The 14344-nt window shown below is 44.2% G+C and overlaps 1 protein-coding gene across 1 annotated transcript in view; it reads right to left on the bottom strand.

The window, feature by feature from the left end:
- The window catches only part of Fas (Fas cell surface death receptor), a 33446-nt gene extending 31167 nt beyond the window's left edge, over nt 1-2279 (bottom strand). Inside the window, exon 1 of the mRNA XM_050158266.1 lies at nt 2057-2279. Within this exon, the coding sequence (XP_050014223.1) occupies nt 2057-2086 (30 nt within the window). The 5' untranslated portion in view covers nt 2087-2279. The remainder of the gene's footprint in view (nt 1-2056) is intronic.
- Between the last annotated feature and the right edge of the window lie 12065 nt (nt 2280-14344).

Raw genomic sequence — 14344 nt, 5'->3', positions numbered from 1 at the left:
CACACTCCCCTTCTCGAAACTTCCTGTATCTCAGAATTTGTAAATTCACTGGGTGTCTTAAAAAAAAAAAAAAAACAACTTGTAAAATCTGTAACAAAAAGTTAACTTAAAATTTAAAAATCTATAGCACACTTACAGCACAGAAAGTCCGACAAGCCATAGACCAGCGATGACCTGTGAAGGGAGTCCTGACATCACTCACCTCTGGCCCTGCCCACCTGTTCCAGGCAGGAGTCTTGGTTTAGATACAGAAGACCCCTGCCCAGAACCTGGGATCTGTCTGGAAGGGAACTCTGTCTAGTCCTCTTCAGCACCCCAGCTGCTGTCAGAGTACCTGGTGTGGTCCCCGAGAAAGGCCATCGAGGCTGACAACAGGTGGACTGTCAGTCAGAACTTGAGCCCCTCAAAGATAAGTTTGCTAACCGAGGATACATAGTCCAAGCCTGGACTTAGAATCTAGAGAAACTAGGGATGGGAAACCTTCATGCAGACATCTGCTCTCGTATGTCCCTTCCCGGGGTAGATCAGTGTGGTCTAGGGCAGAGAGAGGAGACAGTAGATCAGGTTGTCAAAAAGCAACTAGAAAAAAGCCTTCGCAGATTCTAATTTTAGGCACGCCCTGCCAAGGACAAGGTATCTGCCTGTTATACAAAGTCCATGCTAGCATCCTAGCCCCTCTCATCTTCTCCCCTACCCTAAACTCCCTCCAGCTCACAGGCCTCCCTCCCTGATGATCCTGCTGCTCTTTCAATGTTCTGTTCCTGCTTCTCCCACTGGGTTTTCTCTATTCTCTATCTTCTGCTGTTCACGCCTGTCTCACAAGGAGCCCAGGGCACGTCCTGTCTACTGGCTATGTTCAGTCTACTTCTTTCTCTGTACACCCCAGACCTCTGTCTCTCTCTCTCTCTCTCTCTCTCTCTCTCTCTCTCTCTCTCTCGGATCTATAGTAAAAAAAAAAACTTTCCCTTACCACAAACTGCTTGTGCCTTGGCGTTTGGTCAGCACTGCCACCAACTAGCTGTACTATCTTTGCGGTGTTAAAGCTCTCTGAACTTCATTTCCACTTGTAAAAGCAAGCCGAGGCTGGGCACAAGTTGTCTTCCTCCCTTCTCCGCTGCCGTGGAAACCGATTTCAGATCATTGTACTCCGGAGGTTTTAGGGGGCCCAATAAGACAATTTGTCTAAACTCAGAACAGGGTGAGCGCCCCCCCCCCCCCGTCCCAGGTAGAATCCCTTTGATTGGCCATTATCAAGTTAGCTCCACTGAGCCCCTAGGGGACTCTTCTGAGGGTTCTTATTTCCGCAGACACGGGGCTGAGACTCAGAGCCCAAGGGTTACCGGGACAAACTTGCCCGTGGAGCGCAAGCAAAATGCAAGCGAGAGAAGAAACAGGGCAAAACAACAACATAAAAATAGCCAGTAATCCAGTCACCCACAGTTTCACACGCGAATTCCCGGAAGGGAAGAAAATTGGTTTGCTTGTTTTTTCCGTGTTGTCACAAGAACGTAAACAAATCTTCAGAGTCGTATTAGGTTTATTAATCCAAAGTAACTTTCTTAAAGTTACTTTCTTAAAGTTACTTTCAGAAATGGTGCCTTCTGACTCCCGGGTTGTAACCACAGCCCAGAGTCGACTCACTTTCCCGTTTGAACCAATTGTCAGAAGTGCCAAGTCCGCTCGTGCCACACTGGCTCGGAGGGAACCCCTCTCCTGCCACAAAATGGATCTCTGCCTGGGCATATCTCTCGGCCCGAGTCCCTCTCCAGTCATGCCAAAGCCATTGAAGACTCGGCCAGCACCAAGCTCTGGTCGTACCCCACCCATACTCTTCCCAGAAAAAAAAAAAAAAAAAAAAAAAAAAACGCTCGAGCTGCAGGGTCTTGAGCCCAGGATTCAGCCCTGAGCACTGAGCCAAGAAAGAAAGCAGCTCCCCCGCCTTTCTGAACATCTGGACGGAACGGGGTGGCCATCATGCCATGCTAGCCCCATCTGGATTTCGGCGCAGTGGTCCACAATGGGCAGCGTCCCACATCCCAAGCGTCCCGAAGCTTACCAGAGAGAGGACAACCCAGATCCATAGCATTTCTGTGCCTGTGAGGGAAAGCCAGCCTAAGTCTCCACCTCTCAGCAGACTTGAGTCACTTACGCCGGCAGTCCCCACCCCCTCTGCTCTAGACGGCCTCTGGGACTGTACTTTGCCTGGGCCCCGCCCCTGGCGTGCCTGAATGTAGTTCTCAAACTGCTTCCCTGAGCTCTCCGCAGAAAACCGCTTTGAGCACCTGTCTGTCAGTTTTCTGAGGGACCAGACACAACCTATGTAAAGCCCCTGAGTTTGGAAGGAAGTCTTCTGGGGTCGGGGAAAATCCACTGATTCATCGACTCACTGGGGCGGGGAGGGAGTGAGGAGTAGTCAGAGAAGGGGTTGATTGCACAACCGGGCATTCCCCCATCCTGGGTGCTTCCACAGGCACGGCCTCAGTTCAAGTGAGAGCCTTTTGCTCCTTTTGCCGTTGAACCCTGGAAAGAACTCCTGAGGGAATTGGACCTTGAATAACTGCTGGAGACAAAGACCAAACTGCTCTCCCTCAGCCTTCAGTACTTTGTCAGTGACTGGACTGTTGAGGCTCCTGGACCAGTTGAAGAGTGGAGAGAATGGTAATAACCATAGCAGAGGTGCAGACACTGGAATCCTGATGAGGCAGGGTCCTTCCACGGAGTCCATGATTAGTCCCTGGAGTGACAATCACCACATAGAAGGTAGAGATACTGGGCTGTGGGATCATGAGGGAAAGCCCACCTTGGTTGCATTTCCCAAGTGGAGAACAAACCTAGATGACTGATGGTCAACCACACAGCTGTGATTAAGACAAATGATAACCAAACTAGAAGCCGTAGAGCCGCAGAGGTTAGGTATAGAGTGAGGGACTAGAGGCCAGGGGAGGAAGGATAGATCTTATCAGGAAAGAGAAATAGAACAGATAATTATGGCTGGGCGGAGAGGGATCAAGTTGGGAGGGGAGAGAAGGAGAATTGAGGAAATAGAGAGGGAGACAGCTAAAATTAACTGCTATTTGGGAAGTGATATGAAAACTGGTAACAGGAAGCATCCTAACATATATATGCATATATAGATATAGCTATATAGACATACAAAATGGTGTTCTGCCTGCAAGATATACTAGTGGCACAAAGTTTGTGAGATTAGCTAACCACTACCTGATTTGACTTTCGGCCCCTTCCACAAAATGAAACACATATCTGACACTGCTTGGGCGACCAAGAGTCAGAGGCTAAGACAGCCCAAGGACCTAGGGCAAAACCAAATACACAAATACACTGCTCTAAAGGAAGAAAGAAACGCTTCAATAAAATGACTCCTACCGCTATTCTGCTACACTCGTAGATCAGGGCCTTACTCAGTCATCATCAGAGAAGCTTCCTCCTGCAGCAGATGGGAGCAAATGCAGAGCCCCACAGCCACAAGTGAGAGACCCAGGAACACTCAGCTCTACATGAGCCGTCTCCACCAAGTCCCTCTCCTCAGAGCGCAGTGAACCCGGTGGAAGGGGAGGAAGAAGAGCCAGAAGGGATGGAGGACACAAAGAAAAGAAGATTCTCTTAAGTCAACATGAGCAAAGCTCATATGCGCTCAGAGACGGAGGCCACATGCTCAGGGCCTGCTCGGGTGTGCACCAGGTCCTCTCTCTCTCTCTCTCTCTCTCTCTCTCTCTCTCTCTCTCTATATATATATATATATATATCGGCTTCCAGTTTATTATCTGTATGGGTTTCCTGAATGTGCAAATGACTTGGGCCTTTTCATGGGGATTCTCTTAGGCCTTTTTTCCTTCTGTTTGATTGTTTTGTTCAATTTCAGTGTGTTAGGTTTTGTTTTATCTTGTATTTCATTTTCTTATTATCCATTAGAGCTCTGTTTGTTTTCTAATGATAGAAAGGGAGTGTCTGAATGGAAGGGGAGTTGGGGAGCAACTGAGGGAGAAGGAGACAAGGACTGGGGGGAGGGGATGGGCTGTAACCAGGATTAAGAGGGAAAAAAACCTCACACAGCTGGCTGCAGTACACATTGCTATTACTTCCTCATTTTGTCATTGATTATTTCCTGGCCAATTTTCTTTGAAAAAAATAATCCATTCTTGTCATTATTGTTCTAGTTAATTAACACAGCTCAAAGTCACTATTATTTTGGAAACGTAGATAGCACTTTAGTGTTGTGTGAATGTTCTAGAACAGTAGTTCTCAACCTTCCTAATGCTGCTTGACCCTTTAATATAGTTCCTCACCTTGTGGTGACCTTCCAATCATCAAATTATTTCACTGCTACTTCATAACTGTAATTTTGCTACTGTTACTTATTGTAATGTAAATACCTGATATGCAGGATATCTGCTATGTGACCCCACGGGGTCTCGGCCCACAGTTATAAAGTAAGTTTGTTCAAGGGTAGTACGCAAAGGTCCTGGTCAGGAAGTGGTTCCTGGACCCCACTTCTGCTGGTCAGAATGTTTGCAAAAATCCCCTGAGTGCTCACCTCATTTCCACCTCTTCTCTAAAGGATTCATTTAATTAAGAACACACACACACACACAAATGCACACGCACACACACATATACACGCACACGCAGACACACATGCATGTACGTACGCATGCACACACACACACACACACACACACACACGCATGCACACATGCATACATTGAGAAAAGGTGGGGAAAAACATCCTGTGGCATTTTCTTCTTAATTTGTTTTAGTCCTCTGAATCTGGGTTGTCACCCTCCTTCCTGTCTGTGTTTTTTCATTCTGTTTAGCAGGTGTCTCAGCATTCATACCCACACCCTACCCCTCCTCCCCCATCTTGCATCATCTTCCTGGAGGTTATCAGTGCCCTGAAGATGCCTTAGGCTGTGCCTGCCTACCACTATTCTGAAAATGGAAGGAAGGAGAGAGCATTTGAAATAAAGCATTCCCTGCAAAAACAAATGGGAGAGAGGAAAGAAGGGGAAGGGGAGAGGAAGGAGGAGAAGTAGAGGGGGTAACAGGGACGGGGTGGGTGGGGGTACGGCATGCTTCGTAAAATGGCACTTGATAAAACCAACAGCCCTTGAGTATCAGTCAGCAACTTTCACTTTCGATTCAGTTTTTCTTAATACTTTACAGCTGGGCAGGGTGAGCAATTATAGAATTACTTTAAAGGTGCTGGCCAGGAAGGGCAGACAACCTGAGGTTTATCCTCAGAACCCACACCTGAAGGTGAAAACTAACTCTCAAAAAGGGTGTCATCAGACCTCCACATGTGGGAACCCTAACACTCAGATCATGCAAACACACAAAATAATAGTAAGGTAAAAAGGTGTTTAGAGTTTCTTAATCTGTGATTTCTCATAGTCTTTAATATGTTAATATATATCGTCATTGTCTAAGGAGTGATCATACCTGCTGTGCCCCAAGTTCTTTGTTATGGAACTTTTGAGGAGTATATATTGAATGAGTAACTCTTGAACATTGATGTTCTGAGTAGAGTACTTTGGATATTTGCCCTGGTTAGTTTTTGTCAATTTGACACAAATAGAGTAACCTGGGAAGAGAGAGTCTCCTTTGAGGAACTGTTTCCATTAGATAGCCTGTGGGCGTGTCTGTGGGAGCACCTTCTTCATTGCTGACTGACATGGAGGGCCCAGCCCACTGTGGGCAGTGCCACACCTAGGCAGATGGCTCTGAGTTGTATAAGAAAGCAAACTAAGAAAGCCAGTAAGTAGTGCTCTTTCCTGGCCTCCCAGGTTCTTGAACCGACTTTCCCCACCGATGGATTGTGATTTGTGAGTGTAATATGTAATATGAAGTAAACCCTATTCTCCCTAAATTGCTGTTGATCAACGTTTTATTTCAGCAACCGAAAGCAAGCTAAGACAGTCTTTCTAAAGGTTATTTCTATTCTGCCAGTACATTTTGGAGAGTCACCATGCCTTCAAGTGAAAAAAAAAGGAATAAATAAATGATTTATGTGTATACAAATGTTACCCATGCATGTCACAGTGTCCTCTTTTACTCTCTGCCTTATTCCCCGAGACAGGTTGTCTCATTGATCCCGGAGCTTGATGTTCTTTCACCTAGCCTGACTGGAGGCTCAGAAAACCCAAGAAATCTTATTTCTGTCCTCACCTCACCAAATCTCGAGTTACAGGAGAATGTCTATACCTGACTTTTCTGTTTAGATGCTGGCGATCTAAACTCAGGGATTCATGCTTGCATCGCAAGCAATCTTACCCACTGAACTTTGTCCACACCTCTAACAAATGCACTCTGTAATATGGTTTCAGGCACTCCAGTAGATGTGGGGAGCGTTTTGTACACTCATACTGTCTTACTTGAACCATGCCATGCAAGTTAAAGTACATTTTTACTGTAAGAATAACTGCTTCTAAATATTTTACATATCACTCACATATACGTCTGCCTCCATAAAAAACTTAATAGATAAAAACCCATCAGCTTTTACTGTGGGCAATATTTTTGTTCTCTCTTCAATGGAGAAAGTTTTAAAATCTTGTTGTTAGCCAAACTGCTTTGACTAAATAGCAATACATTGATTTAATAGTTTCCAACCACAGTAAACATCCTTGCCTATTTTTTTTTCTTTTTTCACCCTACATCTCTTCTCCTCATTCCTAGTAACAGGATTTCCAAGGTGGTTCTGGAAAAGCTGCCCATCTCCTCTCTCTATGACTATCTAATAGGAGTGGCTGTTTCAGTCAGAGTCAGTGCTTTCCAGGGAGTGAGAAACAGAATCAACAGAATAGAGAATGGATGCATGGATGCCTGGGTGCATGGATGGATGGATGCATGCATGGATGGATGCATGAATGCATGGATAGGTGAATAGACAGGTGATAAACGAATGATAGATCTTTAGTAATTGGTTCACATGATTGCAGGATCTGGTATGTCTGGAGTCTATAGTGTATGTCAGCCAGATTGAGACCCATGAAAGAGTTGTAGTTCAAATCCAAAGCCAGCCTGCTGGTGGGCTTCCCACTTTTTCAAACATGATCAATCTTTTTCATAAAACATTGAGCTTCTTGGCTAAGGCCTAGGCACATTGTGAAGGGCTATAATTTTATTTTTAAAAAACCTATAGATTTTGATTTGAATTTCATCCAAAATAGAGTGTCTCAAAACATAAATATTATTTGACTAAATATATGGGTACCACAGTCTGGTCAGCAGGACAAAAAATATCAACCATCAAAGAAGAGCTGTCACCGACTTTTCATCCAAAATAGAGTGTCTCAAAACATAAATATTATTTGACTAAATATATGGGTACCACAGTCTAGTCAGCAGGACAAAAAATATCAACCATCAAAGAAGAGCTGTCACCGACTCTGGAATCAGGGTACATATGTGTGTTAGGAACTCCACTTGGCCAAAGAAAACACTGTATCATATTCAGTTGGAGTAAACCTTGGGGTCATTGGCTGCAAATCACTGAGCCACAAACTCTTTCTCACTGGCTTTGAAATGAAAATGAAGACGTCTGTGAGATGTGCTATTGGTATAGTTGGTTGTGGGGGAAAAACATTCATAGTTTGACAGAGCTAAAAGCACAGTGCTCACACTGAAAGGAAGCCCTGTGGAAAGATGGGGTCTGGGGTTTCCCCTGACTCCTGGATGACTTATCCTTAGGATTGGAACTTGGTTTCCCCACAATTTAGGATTGGAACTTGGTTTCCCCACAACTGCTACCCTGTCAATTCTCAATTTAAATGTATGCCGAATTCTTGCAACTCTCAGGTTCTTCGGGTACCATTAAAGCTTAAAGTCAATATAAGAAATCCTTTCTTACCGATGATAATCGCTCAACCTTAGCTATTCTGTTTTCAAACTTTAATGAGAAAGAGTACCTCCACACTCCCTTAGAGACTGCCTGACATCCAGGGAGACGCTTCCTCTACTTCCTGTCACTAGAGGGCATCAGAGCTTACACTTACCAAATAACTGATCAAATTTTCTATCAACCAATAAAAATGTATTTCGGTTCGTAAACAGGGAAAAGGAAGAATTTTTAAGTTCACAAGTAACATGCAGTGCTGGTCATACAGATATTTTCACGCCCCCTAAACTGTATTTCTTATGGGTCGAGACTAGGTTTACAAAATGCTTAGTACTCACAGAAGGCAGCTCCAAAGTACACATTGCTAGTCCCTAAGTAGTTTCATTGGAGTCGCAGACAAGTTGAAAAGGAAGATCAGTTCTCTGGTTTCTATTGTCCTTTCCTGAACTACCTCCTGTACAAGCACGATCACATGCCTGAAGGAACAGCACTAAGAAAAGAGCCCCAGAGCCTAACTGACGAGGGTTGAATGCCTGGCCCCTGAGATGTGGAAGAAACTGTTTAATCTTCAAAGTCTCCCACCATGAAAACGGGTACACCACCAACATCCCTCTTGACCAATCACATGGAGATGCTGATGTATTGAAGAGTATCCAGAAACTGTTAAAGTTTTTTTTTTTTTTTTTGGCCTAATAAGCCTCTCCGCCAATGCAATAATCCGAATCAGACCAAATCAAACTAAATTAGAAAAAGGCCAGGTTTAATAGATGCCAGTGCTCCCAGGTGGCCCTTCAAATACCACTCCCTCCCCCGCAAGAAAGACAGGGAAACCAGGAAGAGAAGAATGGAGAAACAGAAGACCACATGTTTGTTCTTTGGGGGGCAGTTTAAATAGCCTGTGGGAGTGATCTTGACCCTCACTGGGGAGGGGTCACCATTTGTCAGGCTTTCTCGGAGGTAAAGTTTGAACTGAGGCAACTCCCAGGGGAAGGGGCTTGAAATGGAGCTTTCCCCCAAACATTCCAAAATGGATGCCAGGGTCTGGGGTGAAGCCCCCAGCCAAACATTCCATACTTTTTTTGGTTAAAGATGTTAGGGGCTGAGGGGACGCTTTCAGCCAAACACTGAGATGCATTTACGGGGGCGGGGATGAGGCGGGGTGGGGGGTGGGGGCACTGGCGGCAGGTAGGTGGCTGCCATTTCTGCATGTAGGGCTGCACCAAACAGAGCCGTTCCAGGACTGCAAGCTTGACAAGCGCACTTACCGCCAGGTTCTCAGAACTGACGCACAGAGGGAACTTGTCTTCGAAAGTGTGCTGACCTGGTGTTGATGGGGTTTAGACTGAAGTGGGCTCCGCTTAAGACAGTATTAGACATAATGAACTTGTACCATCTCTACACGGGGAACTCAGCATATCTCATCCTACTTCTGGGTAAGTATGTGCCCATCTGATAAGTGTGTCATTTTTCTTTAATCAACAGGACACCTGGCTAAAACCAACCTCTGTGTCTGGGTGGAAGCATTACCCCAGGCCCTGGCATCTATGTGTCCAAAGTGTTTGGAATGTTCGGGTGGATGCTCCACCCCAAGCCCCCTCCCCTGGAGTTGCCTCAGTCCGGACTCCGCCCCTGAGGAAGCTCACAATTAGTGACTCCACCCCCCCACCCCCCATCCCGCAGGGTATTTAAAAGCCCCCATCTCATGGTTTCCCCTCCTGGTCTTCTCAACTTTCCTTGGGTCCACCCAGGAATGCTGTGCTCAGAATAAACCTGAATTTATTGATTCAATTTGATTGGCTTATTGCATTAGCGGTGACGGACTCCCATTAACCAGGAATTTAAACTTAGCAATCTGCCCAACTCATGACCAAATCAAAAATTCAACATCACTTAGCTGATTATCACAGTGTGCTAGTCATTTCTTTCTTCTTTCTTCTTAGATTTGCTTATTTTAAGGGTATGAGTGTTTTGTCTGAATATATATTCTGCATCTGGTTGCTGGAAACTGAACTCAGGACCTTAGAAAGAGTAGGTGGTGAGTGTTCTTAACCGCTGAACCATCTCTCCAGCCCACTCCTGCATGTATATGCACCATATGAGTGCATACAGTATGTATTATATATATATATGTGTGTGTGTGTGTGTGTGCGTTTAAGCAAAATGTATTTTTAAAAATCAGCTTACAAAAAAATCAACTTTGTTTCTTCAATCATTTTATTTTTAAAACAAGACATTACATGATAGTCAAAAATGGAAAATCAACATGCCTTGCCAGAAATAGAAAATATCTATAAAAATAAATATCAAGTAAAATATTTGCCTGCATGCCACTAAAATTGTTTCCCAGGTCATTACCAGTTAGAACCTTATAGCTCTGGAAGGGTTGGGATCAGGCAGGGTAGTGCCTACTCTCGGCCTTGTCCTGAGACCTGCCCCCCCACCCCCACCCCAAATAACAAACTAAGACTCTCAAACATGGCCTTCGGTCCTGGCAGAGAGATGATGTGAAAGAAAATACTGGGTCAGTGGGGTGCGAATGGGTGGGCGTGGATGAAGGAGTTTATCTCTGAAGGCCCATCTAGTTCTAGTGGAGTGGGATCAGAACCTCTGTTTGCAAGGCCCTTCCCTGTCGGCAGATGCTGTGGGCCAGCTAGAGGGAGACTATATATAGGAAGACAGGAAGACCACAGTGAGCCCAGTGGAGCTAGAGGAAAATCATGAAGCTGAAGTTGGGAGAGAGAGGACAAGAGAGCCCAGGCTTCATTTAGAGTCTAGGGTGTTTGAGTCAAAGCAGTGCTAGGTGCACGGATGATTTCCTGGAAAAGGGAGCTTTAGTCATTTATAGAGTAGAACTGCTGGCTGATACACTGCCAGCAAGGAAAAAGAATCTAGAAGGTCTGGTTTGTTAGACTGTGTCCTTGCTCAGGGAAGCTTTTCCTTTCTTAGGAAACTCCCCACTTGAGCAACTTATTGTGAAGAGCAGATGCCAGGGACTCATGCGTGCTCCAGTTCAGTTACTTCACCAGCTAAGCAGAATTTGACTCTTTCTCAGCCTGTTTTCTCACTCAGCAAACAGAAGCCTACTAATAAAACTGACTTGCATGAGATTTTTCCTTATGTTCTGCCGTTTAATTATCATTTAACAAATGGCTTTCTCAGGACCTAGCCCTTTCTAGGTTACCTATAATCACCAATACTGATACTAGCATTTAAATTTGTAGTTTAATTTTTTTCCAGTGCATGATCTTGGGGCACACATTCAAAACCCGAGCAAGAGTGAAAAGAATCATTGGGTCAGGATTTTCATTCCCATGAGAATCTGTTGTTGCCTCTTATTACCTCAAGATGAAATAAATCTCAATTTCTCTTTTCCTCTGTCTCTGTCTCTGTCTCTGTCTCTGTCTCTCTCTCTCTCTCTCTCTCTCTCTCTCTCTCTCTCTCTCTCATTACTTTGGCATTTAGACAAGCAAAAATAACTGAACACAAAAACAAGATTTTTTTTTACGTTGAGAGAGTTTGGGCCACGTGGACTTCTGAAGTTTTTAGTATATTAAAGCAACAACTGTCAATAAAATTACTGAAATGGGATATCTTTAATGCTTTCATATGGCCCACTGATGCTTTTAATACTTAAAACTTAAATTCAGAATTTCGTCTGTGTCACAATGCCATCTGGCATTGAACATGTCAATATCCTGGTATCACTTGAGACTCTTTCTGACCTATGTAGTCAGAAAGTTGGAGAGAGCTGGTGGGTAGAGGAACTTGGAATCATGAAATTAATATTCAGCATTTCAAACCTGATTCTCCTTCCTATACTTCTGGGACCTGAGTGCCACTCTAGGCTTAAGTTTCCTCGCAAATAAAGGACTTTCAAGTGTTTAGAAATCTGCCTTGATTCTGTAACTTACTGTAGGTTGACAAAGTTTTGCTTGAATCCCCAGTGCAAAGAGCAATACTTGTAAGCAAAGCTAAACTTGTTCCACATAAAATAACTAGTGATACGGGAGTGGCAAGGAGGCTCAGCAGGTAAAGGTACAAGCCTGACAATCTGAGTGAAGCCACAGGCCCCAGGCCCCAGGTGGTGGGAGAGAAATGTAAGTCTGATGTTCCCCCGACACACACACACACACACACACACACACACACAGAGAGAGAGAGAGAGAGAGAGAGAGAGAGAGAGAGAGAGAGAGAGAGAGAGATCCCTCTAACATGCACAATCCTGTACCTTAAGAATTTTTCATCCAAGCAAAAAGAACAAAGAGGCAGCCTGACTTTCTAATTATAGTAAACTGGGGATAGCGGGAGCAATGGGTATTCTTATAGCAGCTTCCACACTGAGTAAAGACCCTGGGACAGTATTCCTCAAGCTGGCAAGTCAACCAATGGATCTGAGTAGTTGGATTATATGCTGCGGAAGGGTAGTTTAAGGTGGTACTCTTATTCATGGCATGTGTCACTGATGCTGGCTTGACTGTGTGTGGAAGCTTTCCATAGTGTCAGTCCTCTTAAGTTTCTCCTTTCCCTGGGAGGTCAGTCCTTGCCCAGGGTAATTCAGTGACTAGTCGGGCTATAGCCGTGAACTTGTAAAGCCCAATTCCTTACAGCCCTGTTGTGTTGGTGTCCCCATGACTACGGAACTGCAAAACCCGGTTGTTTTGTTGTTTAGTCAAATACTTGGCTTCCTGCTGATTCATAGCATACCTTTGCCATATTCTTGTCTTAAATCTTCAACTTGCTTGGACTGCAAAGATGGCTCAGTGGTTAAGAGCACTAGCTGCTCTTTCAGAGGTCCTGAGTTCAATTCCCAGCACCCACGTGGTGAGTGCATCTACAGCTGTAGTCTCATGGAGTCAGACGACCTCTTCTACTGTGCAGAAAAATGTCCACGCAGACAAAATATCCACATATGTAAAATAAATAAAGCTTTCAAAAAGCCCTAGGCTTTCTTGACTAACATCGTAATACAGTGAACTAAGAACCTCTTCATTGCATTGAGTAAGACCTAGAGAAGGAAATTAGCTGTTTGTAACGATTCTTCTCTGTAAGAATGATAGCTTACAAAGCCACACAAACTGGATGGAAATACAGAAGAATTAAGATGGTATGACCATAACTTCACACTCGAACTTCCTGATTTTCAAGTCTCAGCATAAAATAAACCACCTATAGCATTATTAAATGCAATCATATCTGATGGTGCAGGCCTGGAATTCCAGCTACATAGAAGCTGAGGCAGGGGAACCACACCCAGCTTCTTAGGAGACTGAGCCGGGGGATCCCCAGTTCAAGGCTTTTTTGAGAAAATTGACGCGATGCCATCTCAAATTCAAAAGGATAAAGAAGGCAGGAGATATAGCTCAGTGGTAGAGTGTGTATTTAGGGCGTGTCGTGAGACCCTGAATTCCTTCCCCAGTACCACAAACATCCTTGTTAAATTTGAAGCCTACTCCATTAAAGTCTGGGAAGGATAAGTGGCTGGAGTCGCCCAGGCAGAAGGGATATAATGACCTGAAAGGACCCAAGATGTGGCAAGAGTGTAGCCAATTCAATCCAACAGTACGTGAGAACAAAGCCACCTTTTTCTGCCTGGAACATTTTTTCAGTTGTATTATTTGACCATCTTCACAGTTGTGTTAGGGGAGAGATGCAGGAAAGTTAGTGAACTCGATAGTCTCCTGCCAGGCCTGTTACTTAATTCTATTTACGATGGCTCCATATCGTAAAATGCGTCTCTGCTCCAGACACAAGTTTGCCTTGAATGCATAAACACATATTTTTCCTATCAAGAAAAAAAAAAAGACCTTAGTTCTTTTCAAGCACACTGAGCTTTTCTGTGAACCGAAGGAAAATTGGCTGGATATCTGCTGTGTCCCTCGGCCAATCAGGAGAATGTGACCATAAATGTCCATGAATTGCCCCTTCTGGGAATCTCTGCTTTTTTTATTTCTGTCCTGGGGACTTGTATCTTACAGTTCTGAGCCACACCCTCTGCCTTTTAGTTCTGACTTTTTTCCCCCGCTTCTGAAAAGATGTTTAAGTTCAGTGTGATTGCTCATTGAAAAATCCACTGCTTCTTACATGAAAAGTTTTTAACTTACTCGTGCACTGGCGTTGCTTCTTCTTCTTCTTCTTCTTCTTCTTCTTCTTCTTCTTCTTCTTCTTCTTCTTCTTCTTCTTCTTCTTCTTCTTCTTCTTCTTCTTCTTCTTCTCCTTAGATCACTCAGTATGAAACAGACACAATTGTAAGGGTTTTATAAATATGGTTTTTTTTTCAGGATCACAGAGGTTTCCATAATGCCCTGCTGTGCAGGGAAAGTAGAAAAAGGAACCCAGTAGGAAGGATCATATATCCATCACAGAGAGTAAGGTACAGAGCTGGGATTTGAACAAAGGCAGTTGTTCCCAGAATTCTGCAGTGTGCTACCTTTACACGTCTTAGTTAATAATTGAGAATTCAAAAATATTCCAGACCCTTTCAGATATATA

The sequence above is a fragment of the Alexandromys fortis genome, unplaced genomic scaffold, assembly GCF_014885135.2.
Source record: "Alexandromys fortis isolate MF-2015 unplaced genomic scaffold, M_Fortis_MF-2015_v1.1 scaffold_10, whole genome shotgun sequence".
Taxonomy (NCBI): Eukaryota; Metazoa; Chordata; class Mammalia; order Rodentia; family Cricetidae; genus Alexandromys; species Alexandromys fortis.
The sequence above is the reverse complement of the archived record's forward strand: the minus strand, read 5'-3'. Positions and strand labels throughout refer to the sequence as shown.